Source organism: Myotis daubentonii, chromosome 13, assembly GCF_963259705.1.
Source record: "Myotis daubentonii chromosome 13, mMyoDau2.1, whole genome shotgun sequence".
NCBI lineage: Eukaryota > Metazoa > Chordata > Mammalia > Chiroptera > Vespertilionidae > Myotis > Myotis daubentonii.
The window spans coordinates 39669492-39686232 of record NC_081852.1 but is presented as its reverse complement, the minus strand read 5'-3'; the positions used below and the strand labels follow the sequence as shown (position 1 = coordinate 39686232).

The following is a 16741-nucleotide window of genomic DNA, read 5'->3' as shown; positions in this document are numbered from 1 at the left end:
AAAATATAAATGCAGAGAAAAAAAATAATTCAAAAGTAGTATAATTTTAAAGACTGGAAAACAAACAGTTTAAAGAATTTGACAGGTATTAACCCTTTGCAGTCCAATTTTATTTTTGGAATTCAAACAGTCTGGTCCAAATTAATTGACGGGATTGAATGTTGAACCGGTTGCAGTGTCGACCTCAGCCTCAACGTTGGACCTGCTCCTAGCGCCTGGTCTGTCGAGTCAGCCTCCACGTTGGACCAAAAAGGGTTAAAATGCTACAATGAGACTACTAAACAAACACATTTGAGGTATTCTAAAAAACACACGTACAACTTAATTTTTCCCACACCATGCATTACTTAAAAAGGCAAAGTTGTATAGCTTATTTTAAGCAATACGCTGTTACTAGAGCTTCTCAATTTGGGTTATGATGTCCCAGGATATTGGTTCTTAAAATGTGGGCTGCCGACTCCTCAGGATCCTCAAGACCAGGGGTCCTCAAACTATGGCCCGCGGGCCACATGCAGCCCGCCGAAAACATTTATCCAGCCCGCCGGGTGTTTTTGCCACCGCTGCCTGTCCTGCTTAGCAGCCGACTCGTCCCAGGCCCGCAGTGCGCATGTGTGGAATGTCTGAGAGACAGTGAACTGGCCCCCTGTTTAAAAGGTTTGAGGACCTCTGCTCAAGACCTTTTCAAAGGGTCACTGAGGTCAAAACCATCCTGTGTAATAAAAGGCTAACATGCAAACAGACCGAACGGCGGAACAAGAACCGAACAACTGGTTGCTATGACGTGTGATGACCACCAGCGGGCGTGCGCAGACCATGGCGGGTGTCAGCCATGGTGGGATAGTGGAACAGGTGAGCAGGGGCACCAGACCAAGGCAGGCCACCAGTCGCTGTCGGGGCAAGCCTCTGGTGGTAACTGAAAATTCTTTGCTCCTGCATGCCACGGTCCCACCCAGTGTTTGCACCTGTTGCTGGTGCTGGCCCCGCTCACCCCCGCTGCTGGTGCCAGAGCCTCTGCTCGCACCCTCTGCCGGCATTTGGCGCCAGACCCGATCACTTGGTGCCGTCAGTGGGTGTGAGCGGTGGCTGCCGGCCCTGATCACCTCAAGGGCTTCTTCACCTCCCCCTGCTCCTAAGGGGCGATCAGGGCAGCAGCTGCCACTCACACTGCTGACAGCGCCAGCCCCAATCACTCCGTGCCTTCAACAGGTGAGAGCAGGACCAGTGCCGTCAGTGCATGAGAGCAGTGGTGGTGGGAGCAGGGCTGCCGGCAGACGGGACTAGGGGCTGTGGCAGGAGGGGCCAGGCGAGGGTGCAAAGGATTGGCCAAGACCCGCCACTGTGCTTACCATAGCCTCATGGCCCCACAGTTCCTTTCAAGGTGCATGTATTCATGCACTGGGCCCCTAGTTTCATAATGAAAGATGTTGTTTGCTTTTACCACTGTGTTAACATTTGCACTGATGATGCAAAAGTAATATGGGTAAAACTTCTTGTCGATCAGAAAGAATCATGGCAATTGCACCACATATACTAGCAGTCACTGTATTCCTCCCAGCCATGCACCAGCATTTTAAAAAAAAAAACTGGTTTCAACCCTAGGCGGCTTGGCTTGGCTCAGTGGATAAAGCATCAGCTTGCGGGCTGAAGGGTCCCAGGTTCGATTCCGGCAAGGGCATACGCTTGGGTTGCGGGCTCAATCCCCAGTAGGGGGCGTGCAGGAGACAGCCAATCAATGATTCTCTCTCATCATTGATGTTTCTATCTCTCTCTCCTTCTCCCTTCCTCTCTGAAACCAATAAAGGAATATATTAAAAAAAACAAACTGGTTTCATTTCAGAATGTCTTTTAAAGTAGTAAACATAATTTTATTAAACTCAACCATGAATACACATCTTTTTAACATTTTACGCAATGAGATGTAAAGTATACATAAAACATTGCACTAAATGTTGAGGAAAAGCACTTGTAAGATTGCTTAAATTATGATCTGACCTAGTGATTTTTCATAGAACATTTTACTTGACTGGACGGATAAACTAGTTATTCTGACTTGGGGATTTGGCTGACATTTTCTCAAAAATAAAATTTCACTTCCAAGAAAACAACTGACCTAACTTGTTGCCAATGACAGAATAAGCTTTCAGGAAAAACTTAGCACTGTGAACTTGGCAACTTGCCAATACTAAAAAGGAATTTTCTGTTGGTGATATTAATTAATTTGATTTTGCTACAGTATGGTGAAATATACCAACCGTTAAAAATTTTACTGGCCATGGCCAAATAATTCAATTTGTTGGAGCGTCGTCCCGTTACACCACGGTTGCAAGTTTGATGGTTGGTCAGGGCACATACAAGAAATGAATGCATAAGTAAGTGGAATAACAAATCGATGTTTCTCTCTCACACAACCTTTTTCTTTCCCTCTCTCTCTCTCTCATCAATTTTTAAAAGTATTTTTTTAATGCAACTCAGTGAACCAATATTTTCCCAATGATGTATGCATAATGTTACAAAACACATATGGGTAAAAAATCGACTCAAAAGTGTAAGATTAACCAATTACTTAAAAAAATATATATATATATATTTTTATTGATTTCAGAGAAAAAGGGAGAGAAATAGAAACATCAATGATGAGATAGATTCATTGATTGGCTCCATTCTGCACGCCCCCTACTGGGGTGAGGGGATCTAGGCCACAACCCACACATGTGCCCCTGGCCAGAATTGAACTTGGGACCCTTTAGTCTGCAGGCCGACGCTCTATCCACTGAACTGAACCGGCTAGGGCTAACCAATTACTTTTAAAGTAAGGTAATTTACACATTCATTGGTAGAACGTTAGAGTCTACATTGAAAACAAATTTAACAAGCTTTCTCTTTTTGAATTTTGATATGCTATCAGATAAAAGAATACCCACAATTATTTGAAAAGGCTGTCAAAATACTAACTTTTCCAACTACCTATCTCTGTGAGGCTAAACTTTCTTCAAATACCTCAACCCAAGGAACGTGTTGCAAGAGACTGAATGCCCAAGGAAATACAAGAATCCAGCTACCTACACCAAGTTCTAAAAGAGATTTGTTAAAATGTCAAACAACGTAATTTTTCTTACTAACTTTTTGTTTAGGAAATAGTTATTTTTCATTAAAAATGTTACATATGGAAACATCTAATGGATTTATTATTTAAATTAATAAATCCTTTCACATTACAGAAAATATGATAAACAAAAGCCCTTTGGAGATCTTCAATTTTTTAGAGTGTAGAGAGATCCTCAGACCAAAAAATGTGAAAACTACTGCCCTATGCTCTCTAAAGTTTAAAAAATTTAGAACTTTGGAAAAAGAATTATAAATAAATTCAATTAAAATATATATGTACACTGAGTATTAAAAATGACTGCATGGTACATTTACAAAAGGTTTCAGAATTAACTTTAGTAAGATAGAAACTAACATTTTAGCACATCTAATACCATAATGATATTAATAAAAATGAAGCCTTTCTGCACAGTACTTTACAAAGATGTAACAAAATCTGCATTTATCCTCATGGAATTTTTAATAAATGACATATAACGAGATCCTTTTCTTAACAATGAAACCCTAAGTCCAAGAGTCACAAATATTATTTAGTCCCAGGAACCCTTTCTGTGAATATCTTCTTCACTCCAATTCCTATAAAATCAACAAGTTACTAATAGTGCAGGGAATTAGAATTGGTAGTTGATATTCCCTGAATCTTTGATAGTACACATTTTAGAAAAGTACATGATTCTTCCTATTATGATGTAATAGAAATCAAGATCAAGTGGAACAGCATTGAATCTGCATGACATTCTTGTTTCTATTGCTATGCTTTCAAGCTCACAAATCTTTTCTTATGCAGCATCCAATCTGCTATCAATTGCATCCAGTGTGTTTTTATAGTCTTGCATGACTGTTAACAACAAGGATACATTCTGAGAAATGCATCCTTAGGCAATTTTGGTGCTGTGCAAACATCAAGTGCCCTTACACAAACCTAGCTGGTATAGCCTACTACACACATAGGCTATATAGTAGAGCCCATTGCTCTAGACTACAAATTTGTACATCATTTTATTGTAGGCAGTTGTATCACTATGGTATTTATGTACCTAAACATAGAAAGGGTACAGTAAAAATACAGTGTAAAAGATAAAAAATGGTACACCTGTATAGGACACCTATCATGAATTGGAAGTTGCTCTGAGTGAGTCAGTGAATGAGTGGTGAGTGCATATAAAGGCTTAGGGAATTACTATACACTGCTGCAGATTTTATGAGAACTGTCCCACAAGCCCTCCTCTGCCTGCTTCCTTCTGACAGGGTCAGAAATAAAACATTGAGGCTGTTGTTGCTGCTCCATGAAGAGAGATGTGGGCTGGATTGACTGGAAACATGAAGGAGAAACTGGCTGGATAAAGCTTAGATCACTATAATAGTGACTGTCAGGAGGGAGTAAAAGGATCAGTAGGAGTAAGAAATTAAAATGGAGAGGTAAAGGAACACAGAGGATTGTAATGGCAATGTGGTTTTGCCTACTGCATGTTGGAGCAGTGGGCAGATTAAGGAACTTGGTGGTATTCATTTAAAAAGAGAGTGTTTAACATGGAGTGGGTGTAGAACTGAAGAGTCAATATTTTGATTTGGAAATTTGTTTTTGAGTCCATGGACCTATTTGGCATAACGGGCTTTCTCTGACAATGAACTGATGGAACTATTTGTAATTATATTTTTCATCTCACAAAGTTCAATTTAGGTTGTTCTCATACCTTCCATTTTGCTCATTATATTCATACTGCCTTCTTGAACAAATGGAGTGCATTTTAATGTTCTTGTCTACTAATTATATTATATGGGCCATTTCAGAACCTGTTTCTATTGACTGACCTTTCTCCTGGTTACTGGAAATATTACATGCCTGGTAATTTTTTCATGGATGTTAAACATCATAATTATGTTGTCAGGTGCTAGATTTTCTTCCTTTAAATTTTATTCCCCTGGAATGTAGGTAAGTTGCTTGAAATCAATTTGATCCTTTTAAGGCTTGCTTTTAAACTTTGTTAAGGTGGATCCAATTTAGCCTTTTGTCAAGGGCTAATTTGATCCCACTACTCAGGCAATATATTTTTAAGGACCATACTTGGTGCTCAATATGGTAGAAGGCTTTTGACTCAGCTTTTTGGGCACACAAACTATTCCTGGCCCTGTGTAAGCTCTGGAAATTATTCCACATACTCCTTTCTATGACATTTCCCCCCACCCCGTCTCAAACATATATTCTTATATATGTTTGACTGTGAATGTGAATGCAGTATGCTAGAATGCATATGCCCAGATGAATGCTCAGTCCTTGTGGGGACCTCTGGAGCTTCCTATTTATGCAGCTACTTCCTGTTGGGTACGTTGCCTTGCAAAGTCTCACCATCTTGTCCTCCCTTCACTCTGAACTTTGACTCCTCAACTTGGCAAAGGCACTAGGCTCTTCGTTTCCCTTCTTTCATAAAACATTATTCTGTGCTGCCTGTTTTTCAACATCTGAAAACCGCTGTTTCATTTTGTGTGGTTTTCTGGTTCAAGTAGGAGGATAAATCTGGTCCCTGTTTTTCTATTATGGCTGGAAGCAAAATATGCATCACATTTTTGTAATTTTCACATCAAAGGGAACCTTTTCTCATTTCTAAAGTCAGTATCTCTTTTCCTTGCCAGTGTTTTATGTATTATTATTTTTTAAGTGTTTATATCCTTTATAACCTCATAGTGGATCTGGGGGCACTTCCATTCTAATTCACATTCAAACAGCTATTAAACTGATTTTCCCAAGACCCTGCTTTCAGCTGTTAAGACTACTTTTCCTAAAACATTGCTTTTATCTACTCCTTTGCTCAAAAAAGATATGATATTTTCTCATCACTCATGGATTCCAAAGCTAAAACAGGCCAAGGGGACTAAATATAACCAATTTAATTTATAAATAAAATGATGCAAAGCCCAAGAATCTAAGGATATGAATAAGACCTATGAAGTGGGTGATGAAAACAATTCTGGATATAAAAATATATAAACAAATGTACAGTTTAATCTATATATATAAAAGCCTAAGCAACCTGAACCAGAATGACTGAAATGACCATAACGACCAGTCACTATAATGCGCACTGACCACCAGGGGGCAGATGCTCAATGCAGAAGCTGCCCCCTGGTGGTCAGTGCACTCCCACAGCCAACCTCCCACAGCCAGCCAACCTCCCTGGTCCTTCCCCCCCTGGCTGGCAAACATCCCGTGGGCCCCACCCCCATCTGTTTCCCTGGCCAGCAGGTGGCAGGCAGCAGACTCCAGCTGGCAGGCAGCAGGTGGCAGGCCCCCGCTGGCCTGGCCCCAATTGGGAATAGGCGAGATGGCCCCAATAGGCCCTGATCACTGGCCAGGCCTAGGGACCCCACCTGTGCACGAATTTTGTGCACCAAGCCTCTAGTAAATTATAAAAAACACACTTTTATAACAATTACCCAATAAAAAAAAGAGCCCTGCCAATATCCTAGAAGATTCCATATGTTTCTTCCCAGTGATAATTACTTTCCTTTCCCTAAGAGGTAGTCACTTTATTAACTTTCATGGCAATTTTCTTACTTTTCCTTATACCTTTATCATCTAAAGTATGCATCTTTTGCCTATTTTTGAACTACATTAAAAAAGGGAATCTTAGCCGAAACCAGTTTGGCTCAGTGGATAGAGTGCCGGCCTGCGGACTGAAAGGTCCCAGGTTCGATTCCGGTCAAGGGCATGTACCTGGGTTGCGGGCATATCCCCAGTAGGAGATGTGCAGGAGGCAGCTGACCGATGTTTCTCTCTCATCGATGTTTCTAACTCTCTATCTCTCTCCCTTCCTCTCTGTAAAATATCAATAAAAAAAAAAAAAAGGGAATCTTATGTAAAAGGATTCATTAATATTGTACTATGCATCTGTACTGTTCATTCTTATTGTAGTATAATAATCTAGTTAACACTAGTCTACTGATAATGAACGTTGAGCGGTTAAAGACTACTATAAATAATGCTATAATACTACTAAATGTTCTTGAAGATGTGCCTTGGTATATGTCTATGAATTTTTCTAGGGTATATATCTAGGATGGTTTTGCTGGGTCACTGGGATGGGAATCTTCAATTTTACCAGATCTAGCCAAACTTTTTTTCAAAGAAAGAGGGTATCAAACTTATGCTCATACTTTGCTGGTAGACATGTAAAATGGTACAGTTACTTTGGAAAACGGTTTGGCAGTTTCTTAAAAAAAAATTGACCCAGTAATTCCATTCCTAGATAACAATCTGCTCAAAAGAAATGAAAGCACACATCCACAAAAGGACTTATAAGTGCAAGTTCATAGTATTACTTGTAACAGCCAAAAGCTGGTAACAATCCAGCTGTCTATCAACTGCGGAATGAATAAAGAAATGGTGGTATGTCCATACAATGGAGTACTATTCAACCATTAAAAAGGAAGCATTTATACATAGACAATATATGGAATAACGCGGACATCCAGTTGTTCCGTTACACCTGAGTAAGTTATTACGGAAATTTCTGAATGGTTCTGAGGTAGCTGTTTTCACAAACAAACTGAAGTATTAATACATATTATAACATGAATGAACTGCATATCTACTTATTTATAAAAATCCCACCAAAATATATTAAGGGGCTTGGTGGGCAGGGTTCTGGTACTTCCCTTGCTTCAAGCCATTATTTCCTGATTGGCCACATATATTATTTCTGTCCCATGACTATACTCCAAAATTCTCCAATTTCAGTCCTTCAAGTCTGTTTCTCCATACTCCCACAGAGACTTCAATTGCTTTACATTTTCAATTACCATCTCTCAAATTTACTTTTCATGTAAACTTCAGCATAGAATCTTTACATGGATGTTATAGGGATACTTATAAATAATACTATTTCTAGAACAGCATTAATGAATTAGTCTTTTAGGAACCATAGTTTTACTTAAAACTCTTGTTTAAAAAAGTTACGCATTAAAGTATAAATTTCTTAATGCTTATAACAAACATATTCAACATTATTTTTTAAAACTTGACATATCCTGTAAGTCCATAAACCAAGTGTCTTCTACTTACCTCAAGTGGCATGAGTCTAATTAGGGTTGCAAAGCACTGCGTAGCCATGAATCTTACACTGTCTGTCTGATCGCTCATTCTTCCCAACACAGGCACAACTAAAAGGACAATATATGGAACAATACCAACATCCAGTTGTTCCATTACACCTGAGTAAGTTATTAAGGAAATTTCCAAATGGTTCTTAGATGTTTTTGCAAACGGATACACCAAGATTGTAACTTCTAAGACAGTTCCTCATTTTCTCATCTGTGTTTTGAGGGACTAGACCAGTGATGGTGAACCTTTTGAGATCGGCATGTCAGCATTTTGAAAAACCCTAACTTAACTCTGGTGCCGTGTCACATATAGAAGTTTTTTGATATTTGCAACCATAGTAAAACAAAGACTTATATTTTTGATATTTATTTTATATATTTATGCCGGGAGCCGGTCCATCCTTGCTGTTTCAAGGGACCTGGCATATATGGCATACGGCTCTTAATATGTTTGCTCATCTTCTTGGTGCTGTGTTTTAACCAAGGTCACCTCTCCGAGAAAGGTTGAATCCCCAGGTAGGGATTTTCCCCTGAAGTTAGGGAGGGAATAAAACCCCTCAACTAAGTGCCAGGCGGGTAATTAATCCCTTTAACTATGAACAATCATGCTTAAACTACATAATCTTTTCTCCCTGGAATGGAGATAAGAAACGCCCTAACCTTTGTAATAGAGATTGATAGGATTGAATCAACTGGTATAAATACAGTTGTAACAAGACAGAAACACTCAGAACTCAGAACTTAGAACAGAATCAAGAAGACAGAATCTACACGGAGCCTAGAGACAGAAGAACTTTGCTGGAGAGAACATGCCGGAGGATCCTGGAGAGGGACTGGCCTCAGAGCCTAGAGACAGAGCCTAGCGGGAGAACATGGCAAGGGATCCTGGACTGAACCTGACTACAGAGATTGGCAGGAGAACCTGACTGGAACCTGGACACTGAACCTGACTGGAGAGCCTGGACAGAACCTGGCTGGAGAACCTAGCGAGGGAACATGGCTACAGAACCTCGCTGGAAATCCGAAGCAGAACCTCTCTGGAGATCCAGACCAGAACTTGGCTGGAGATCCTGGCTAGAGATCCTGGCTAGGCTGCTGATCAACTGAACGCTGTCTCCGTGTCATTCCTTCTTCGCCGACTCCGTCCACACCTTTGGGGGACCCCTGGACCCACTGGGGCAGGATCCCCGGCATATTTAAATGCCATTTAACAAAGAAAAATCAAAAAAATGAGTTCATGTGTCACCTCTGACACGCGTGTCATAGGTTCACCATCACTGGACTAGACTGTCCCTCAAGGTCTATGATTCACTTATAACAGCATTTGCACACTGTTGCTCTTTGTAAACATTATGTAATTTTCTCATGATTAAGAATATAAAATCATGTTTCCATCTGAGGTTGGCTGGAGGAAGTTTTACTAATAAGATTTTTTCATTCCTATACTATCAAGTTTCTAGACTTCCAATACCAAAATAAAGTGAGTTACATTTTAAGCAGGGAGCACAATGCTCAATGATTAATTCTAAACTTCCCATCAAGATCTTGACAATCATAAATTCGACGTAACAGGCCCCGTAAGTTTAGTTCCCCTGCAATATTCAGCATTTCTGAACCTGACTTCCTACTGATTTGATCTCCATTCATCTTTCTTGCTCTTAGAAATATCAGATACTTCAAATTAAATAATGTCAGTAGATGCCATATCCTTTTAGCAAAGAGCTTTGCCTGTATATTCCCAGTAATTTAGAACATGTAGTCATATTCTACCCAAGTAATGAACTAACTCTGGCAACAAAATGTTTTCTAATATAAGAAGTACCTTATTAATATCTGATTAATATTAATGAAGTATTAATTATAAACCAAATATATAGTTCATAAAGTACATACAATTATTTTTGCCTATTGAAAAGATTTCCTAAAATAGCAATTCTGCAAAACTTTGTGTAAAAATTTTCACAATAAAATGTAAATATATTTTTAATGTACTTATACTATAATAAAAAATTCTTCAAAATAGAATGTAAAAAGGTAGTTTTCTTTTTGGAACAAATTTACTTGAATAAATCAATTTCATTTTAGCCATCCTTAAATAAAATAAATATAATTGCTGAACATTTTGTAAAAATAAAAAAGGATACAGGCAAGTGCTTCAATTGCACCCTCTTGCTTGATATTGTCATCAATTGCTCCCAGCCATGGAAGAACTTTCTCCAAAAAAATATTCATTGTTTCCATGGTAGCGATTTTGCTCATGATTCCTACACAACGAGCAGCCATGTGTCTCACTGCAGTGCTGGGGTACTGAAGGCACATATAGAGATGAGGCAAATGCTGTACCAACTAAAAAAAAGTTTAAAACAATAAGAATACTCATTAGGAAATGTACTGTTTAAAATATAACTATAATAGTCCATATTCAAAGGTTCTCAAATGCCAAAGTGACTCTAAATCCAAGAATATCTCAAACCATTACTGTCAAAATATCCTCAATAAGAAACTAATGTAAATCCAAACTAAGGTATAACTCTTTTAGAAAGAAAAGGTGCAGAACTTCCCTGCTCAATATCTTCTTTTAGTTATCAGGGAGCAAGAAATTATTTCAAAAATTAACAGGGGAGTCCTGGCTCAGTTGGTTGGGTTTCATCCCGTGCACCAAAAAGTTGCTGGTTCAATTCCAGGTCAGGACACATGCCCAAGTTGCGGGCTCAATTCACAGTGGGAGTGGTTGTGCAGGAGGCAGCCGATTGATGTTCCACTATCACATCAATGTTTCTCTTTCTCCCTCTCCCTTCCTCTCTCTCAAAATATAAAGAAAAAATGTATATTTTTAAAAAATTTAATAGGGGAACACATCAAAAGGTATTGGCAAGATTCTCCTACTGAGGCTGGGAAAATGACACCACACATCACCAACCCCCTCCAAATCTTGTAGCATTAGCTTAGGTTTAAGCACATACTTTTTATCCACTGGGTTGAGTGATCCTGATTTTGTTCTAGGCACCATACTTTGATATGTGCATTTTCCACTTTAACTTCCTGGCATACCATAGTGTTATGATCACAACAGCAAGACATATGCCATTATTAAATGCATGCTGCACTGAATGCCAGGATTGATGTTGGTGAAAGCCAAATACCTGCTCAAAAGACTAGCCTTTAATTTCAGGTGAATGCATATTGTTGAACATGGAGGGTAACAACATATGGATGGATTCTTTACTAATGATAAATCAGTGAAATTTAACAAGTAAAAGAACACATACTTTACTACTGTATAAAAGGAAAAAATCCATTCTTTTATATATATATATATATATATATATATATATATATATATATATATCTTTATTGGTTTCAGAGAGGAAGGGAGGAGAGAGATAGAAATATCAATGATGAGAATCACTGATTGGCTGCCTCCAGCATGCCCCCCACTGGGGACCGAGCCTGCAACCCCGGCATGTGCCCTTGGCTGGAATCGAACCTGGGACCCTTCAGTCTGCAGGCCAACGCTCTATCCACTGAGCCAAGCCGGCCAGGGTGAAAAAGTTCATTCTTGTCTACTCTCTCCTAGATTCTCCCTTTTCCATCAGCTGTAAGTAAAGAATTGGAGTTAGCACCCTGTAAATTGCAGAGAGCTTCCTATTGCAGCTATGTGGAAAAAATAATACTTTCTTCAATGGAAAAGTCAGGTAATTAACTCTATTTTCTTCCTCCCTCTGTCCCAATATTTTATAAGAAATTTTTTAATAGTCAAAAAACTCAAATTAGTGTTCTGTCTTTGCCACTAATTTCATCTTGTCCAGGTAACTTCCTTCTACCTTTACACTTACCTTGAGAAAAAGTTTTATTACCTGTGCTCTTCCTTTCTTAAAGCTATATTATTATATTATTAAGGTTGTAAAAATGAATAGGCTGCAGTTTTCTTTCCTGTTTATATCCAACTTCTGTGTCATCAGAGATCTGTCCCTACTGCCCTGTATTCAAAGGTCCCTGAGTAGGTTTCCTATCATTCATGCACTCAACTCTGCCTCAAATCCCATAAGAATTGTACTGTCAATAAGGAATCTAGACACACCATATAAAAGAAAATGCAATTACTAGTGATGGCATCAAATTGCATTTTTCCAGTCATAAGACTTTTATATAAAGCCATTTGTTTTAATAGAAGAAAACTACACTTGCATTAGTTAATTACCAAAGGATGAAGCTCAGAATCCATTGATGCTGCTGCCGTTTCAAAAACTTGCAGAGAATTCACCAATTCTTGAGCAGGGCCATCTCCGTTTTCCAGGAGAGACTTTCCATCTATTAAAATACATTGATTTCAGTGCATATCACCTTGTAAATAATTTTTCAAAATCTAGCGCCCACATAAAATTTCAATACCTCCCCAGTTACCATGGGAAAGTGATTTTGCCTTTTTAGTGTGAAATTAAATGCCATGCCTTAATTTAAGTGCTAAGATACACTTAAAGCAACTAAAAAAAGTTTAACATAATGACTGACTCATTTCAAATATCTTTCTAAATATATAATAGAAAAAAAAGCAAAAAATATACAAAATGAAAATAAAATAAATGCTTCTACCAACCTTCCATCTGAAAACTTAACAGCAAGTCTGAGATAAACAGGTATAGGTGTTTTTATTTTATAAGAATATATGTAATAAATATACACTGACATTTGTCAAAATTCCAACTCAGATAAATATGTACACACCAAAATTATTTATGTCGATAGTATTCCTCAATGGACCAACCATAGCATCCCAGAGATGTGGCAATTTCACGGCCATTTCACCACCAAAATGCTTCACTATAGTTGTCAAGGCAAATTCAGCTCCTCTCCGTTGGACCAGGTAAGGTTTCTGGGCCTACAATTAAATGTTAGTTTTAAACAGAACTTCACAAAAAAGTATAATGCATTTGAAATTTCATTAAAAGAATATAAAAGTAACCACCTAAGAATTCAGTGTTACCATTATAAATATATATATTTTAAATATATTTCTTTATTCACTTCAGAGAGGAAGGAAGAGGAGAGATAGAAACATCAATGATGAGAGAGAATCACTGATCAGCTGCCTCCTGCACGCCTCCTAGTGGGGATCGAGACAGCAACCCAGGCATGTGCCCTTGGCCAGAATTGAACCTGGGACCCTTCAGTCCGCAGGCTGACACTCTATCCACTGAGCCAAGCTGGCTAGGGCTAAATATTTTTTAATAATTAAATTTACAGTGGCATAAAATCCAAACTAGATGTCTTCCATCCAAAGCAAAATACTTTTTTGGGGTTGGGAATAAGGAATAGAAGAACATGTGCTGTTTTCAGAGATAGTCCTCAAAGATCTACTTTTCTTCTCCCTACCCCAAAGAAACTTATCTGCTAAAGAGAAGATTAGAAGACAGAATGATCTGTCCTTATTAATATTTGTTTAAGGGATAGAATAAAAGCATCTATTTAATGTAACCACAGGTAACTTCTCATCTAGCAATAATTTTATTATAATACAAAAACTGTTGCCCCAGAAAGACGTTTTACAAGTTATTTTTTTATTTTTTTTAATATATTTTTATTGATTTTTTACAGAGAGGAAGGGAGAGAGATAGAGAGTCAGAAACATCGATGAGAGAGAAACATCGATCAGCCGCCTCCCGCACATCCCCCACTGGGGATGTGCCCGCAACCCAGGCACATGCCCCTGACCGGAATCGAACCCGGGACCCCTCAGTCCGCAAGCCGACGCTCTATCCACTGAGCCAAACCGGTCTCGGCTACAAGTTATTTTTTTAAATTGATATCAGAGAGGAAGGAAAAGGGACAGATGGAAACATCAATGATGTGAGAGAATCACTCATCAGCTGCCTCCTGCACACCCCCTACTAGGGATTGAGCTAGCAACTCAGGCATATGCCCTGACCAGAAATCGAACCCTGAACTCCTGGTTCATAGGTCAACACTCAACCACTGAGCCATGCAAGATGGGCACAAGTTATTATTTTTTAAAAAATATATTTTATTGATTTTTTACAGAGAAGAAGGGAGAGGGATAGGGAGCTAGAAACATCGATGAGAGAGAAACACCGATCAGCTGCCCCCTGCATGTCCCCCACTGGGGATGCACCCGCAACCAAGGTACACGCCCTTGACTGGAATCGAACCCGGGGCCCTTGAGTCCGCAGGCCGACGCTCTATCCACTGAGCCAAACCGGTTTGGCGGCACAAGTTATTTTTAAGTGGAAGAACTATACACACCATAGAGGTATAAGCATAAAAATCATAGTAAATTTTTTACTACAATTATTATTGGAAGAATATAATCAGCTTCGTTCATAATATATTTTATTTTAATCTTGAGGATATGTTTCTCATTAATGAGAGAGAGAAACATCAACATGACAGAGGAACATTGATTAGTTGCCTCCCATACACACCGTGACCAGGGATTGAACCCTCAACCTGGGTATGTGGCCTGACCGGGAATCGAACCCAAGACCCTTCAGTGCACGGGACAACACACTGGCCAAGACAGAATATTTCAAAAGAAACAGACAATAAGCTAAGATTTTTATTTTAAAACTTGAAATGCCTATATTTTATAGAAATATATTAAACACATGTCTTTTAGTATTTGGGTAATTAGATTGCTGAATTTGGGTAAGTTCCTGTTTTGCAACCAAAAGAGCTCTAGAGCATTCATTTCATTAATAATGTGACTGTAATATTTTCAATAACCACTTTTATCATCTTTAACCCGTTTGCAGTCCAATTTTATTTTTGGAATTCAAACAGTCTGGTCCAAATTAATTGACGGGATTGAATGTTGAACCAGTTTGCGGTGTCTCAGCCTCGATGTTGGACCTGCTCCTAGCACCTGGTCTGTCAAGTCAGCCTCTACATTGGACCGAAAAGGGTTAAAGAATTACCAAAACCGGTTTGGCTCAGTGGATAGAGCGTCAGCCTGTGGACTGAGGGGTCCCAGGTTCGATTCTGGTCAGGGGCATGTGCCTGGGTTGTGGGCACATCCCCAGTGGGAGGGGATGTGCAGGAGGCAGCTGATCGATGTTTCTAACTCTCTATCTCTCTCCCTTCCTCTCTGTAAAAAAATCAATAAAATAAAATAAAATAAAAGAATATTATACTGCAGAACAAGTAGACCAATGAAGAAGAATAGAAAACCCAAACAAATCTTCATATAGTGTATATGAAGCATGATATATAACAGAGGGTACCATTCTGAATCAGGGAGGAAAGGATTCAAGAGTGGTATAACTGGCTATTCATTCGGGAGAATAAATTTAGATCCCTCCCTCACTTCACACATATAATAAATTCCAGGGTGACTAAAAGTCAGATAGGTGACAATTATTTGACACTTACCAATTTATCCTCTGAGTATCAACAATAATTCCTGTCACTGATAGGATTGAGAAAAGTTAGCTTTCACTGTTATTTAACAACTCTACAGTCACTGCTATAGGAGCTGAATTAATTTACATTTGTGAAGACGTATGAACCAAGAAAGTATCTCGCTTAGGGAGATAAAGTTAGGCAGATAAAATTTGATGCATGAGAATTTGAAGAAATTTGCAGTTTTTCTGAATCATGTTGCTGGCGTATTCCAAAGGGTTATTAATCCCAGTTCTTTTGCTTAAAAATATAAAAATACAATCCTGGAAGGTGAGATGACAATTGACAATTTCGCTATCAATCTGAAAGATATTCATTTAGAAACCAGAGTATTGAAAGAAAAAAGAATTTACCTCATCAAGTTCAATAAGGATATTTCCACTATTTCCTGGAGGAAGATCTGCTATTTGAGCTTTTACTGCTTTGGGGGTAGGACCTCGTCTACTTGTGATTGCAAAAGCAGCTTTCTGATGCCTATAGAGTGTAATTATACCTCTGTGCTTGGTGACAGTATGGTGCATTCCATCTTTTTCGGAGCTGGATACTAATAAGAAAAAAAAAGTTACATAATCCTTTAAGCATAATATAGGTGACCAAATGCATTCTGCTAAAAAAAATAAAACATATTTTAAAACTATGTCTTTAAAGCCTCCAATCTTTATAGGCCAAGTACATTTTCTTAAGACAATGAAGTGGTAACAAAATTCTCAGTAATTTAGAACATTAATTTAAATGTTTTGATATCTGTATAGGTCCATACTTAATAAAATCAAGGTTGTAGGATCATGTTAATAACTACCTTATGCAAGAATAACTGGCCTTCAAGGTAAAGAATATTAATTTTTTAAAATGATTCTTTCTAGGCATAAAAACAAACTTTAAAAACATATTGCAAGCAAGTTCTCTCTATAAGAAATATCCAGATTTAGGTCAGAAACATTGACCCTGCAAAATACTGTGCCTCACATAACACTGGGGTTGGGATGGCGATTGGAATTATCCTATCACATTTTTATAATGTTGACATTCAAAATGTCCACCACATTCCTCTTCCAGTTCAGATTTCTTTTCAAGACCTATATTGTGCCAAAGTTATAAATTTATTACCTTTACTTTCCCAAAA

General features: G+C 38.5%; 1 protein-coding gene across 5 annotated transcripts in view; it reads right to left on the bottom strand.

Annotated features, from left to right (window-relative positions):
* BTAF1 (B-TFIID TATA-box binding protein associated factor 1) overlaps nt 1-16741 on the bottom strand; it is a 113585-nt gene that overhangs the window by 17179 nt on the left and 79665 nt on the right. For all 5 annotated transcript variants that reach the window (XM_059662828.1, XM_059662830.1, XM_059662832.1 and 2 more), the window contains 5 exons: nt 15972-16162; nt 12928-13081; nt 12404-12513; nt 10347-10548; nt 8165-8313 (listed from right to left, as the gene is read on the bottom strand). In XM_059662828.1, the coding sequence (XP_059518811.1) occupies nt 8165-8313; nt 10347-10548; nt 12404-12513; nt 12928-13081; nt 15972-16162 (806 nt within the window). The remainder of the gene's footprint in view (nt 1-8164; nt 8314-10346; nt 10549-12403; nt 12514-12927; nt 13082-15971; nt 16163-16741) is intronic.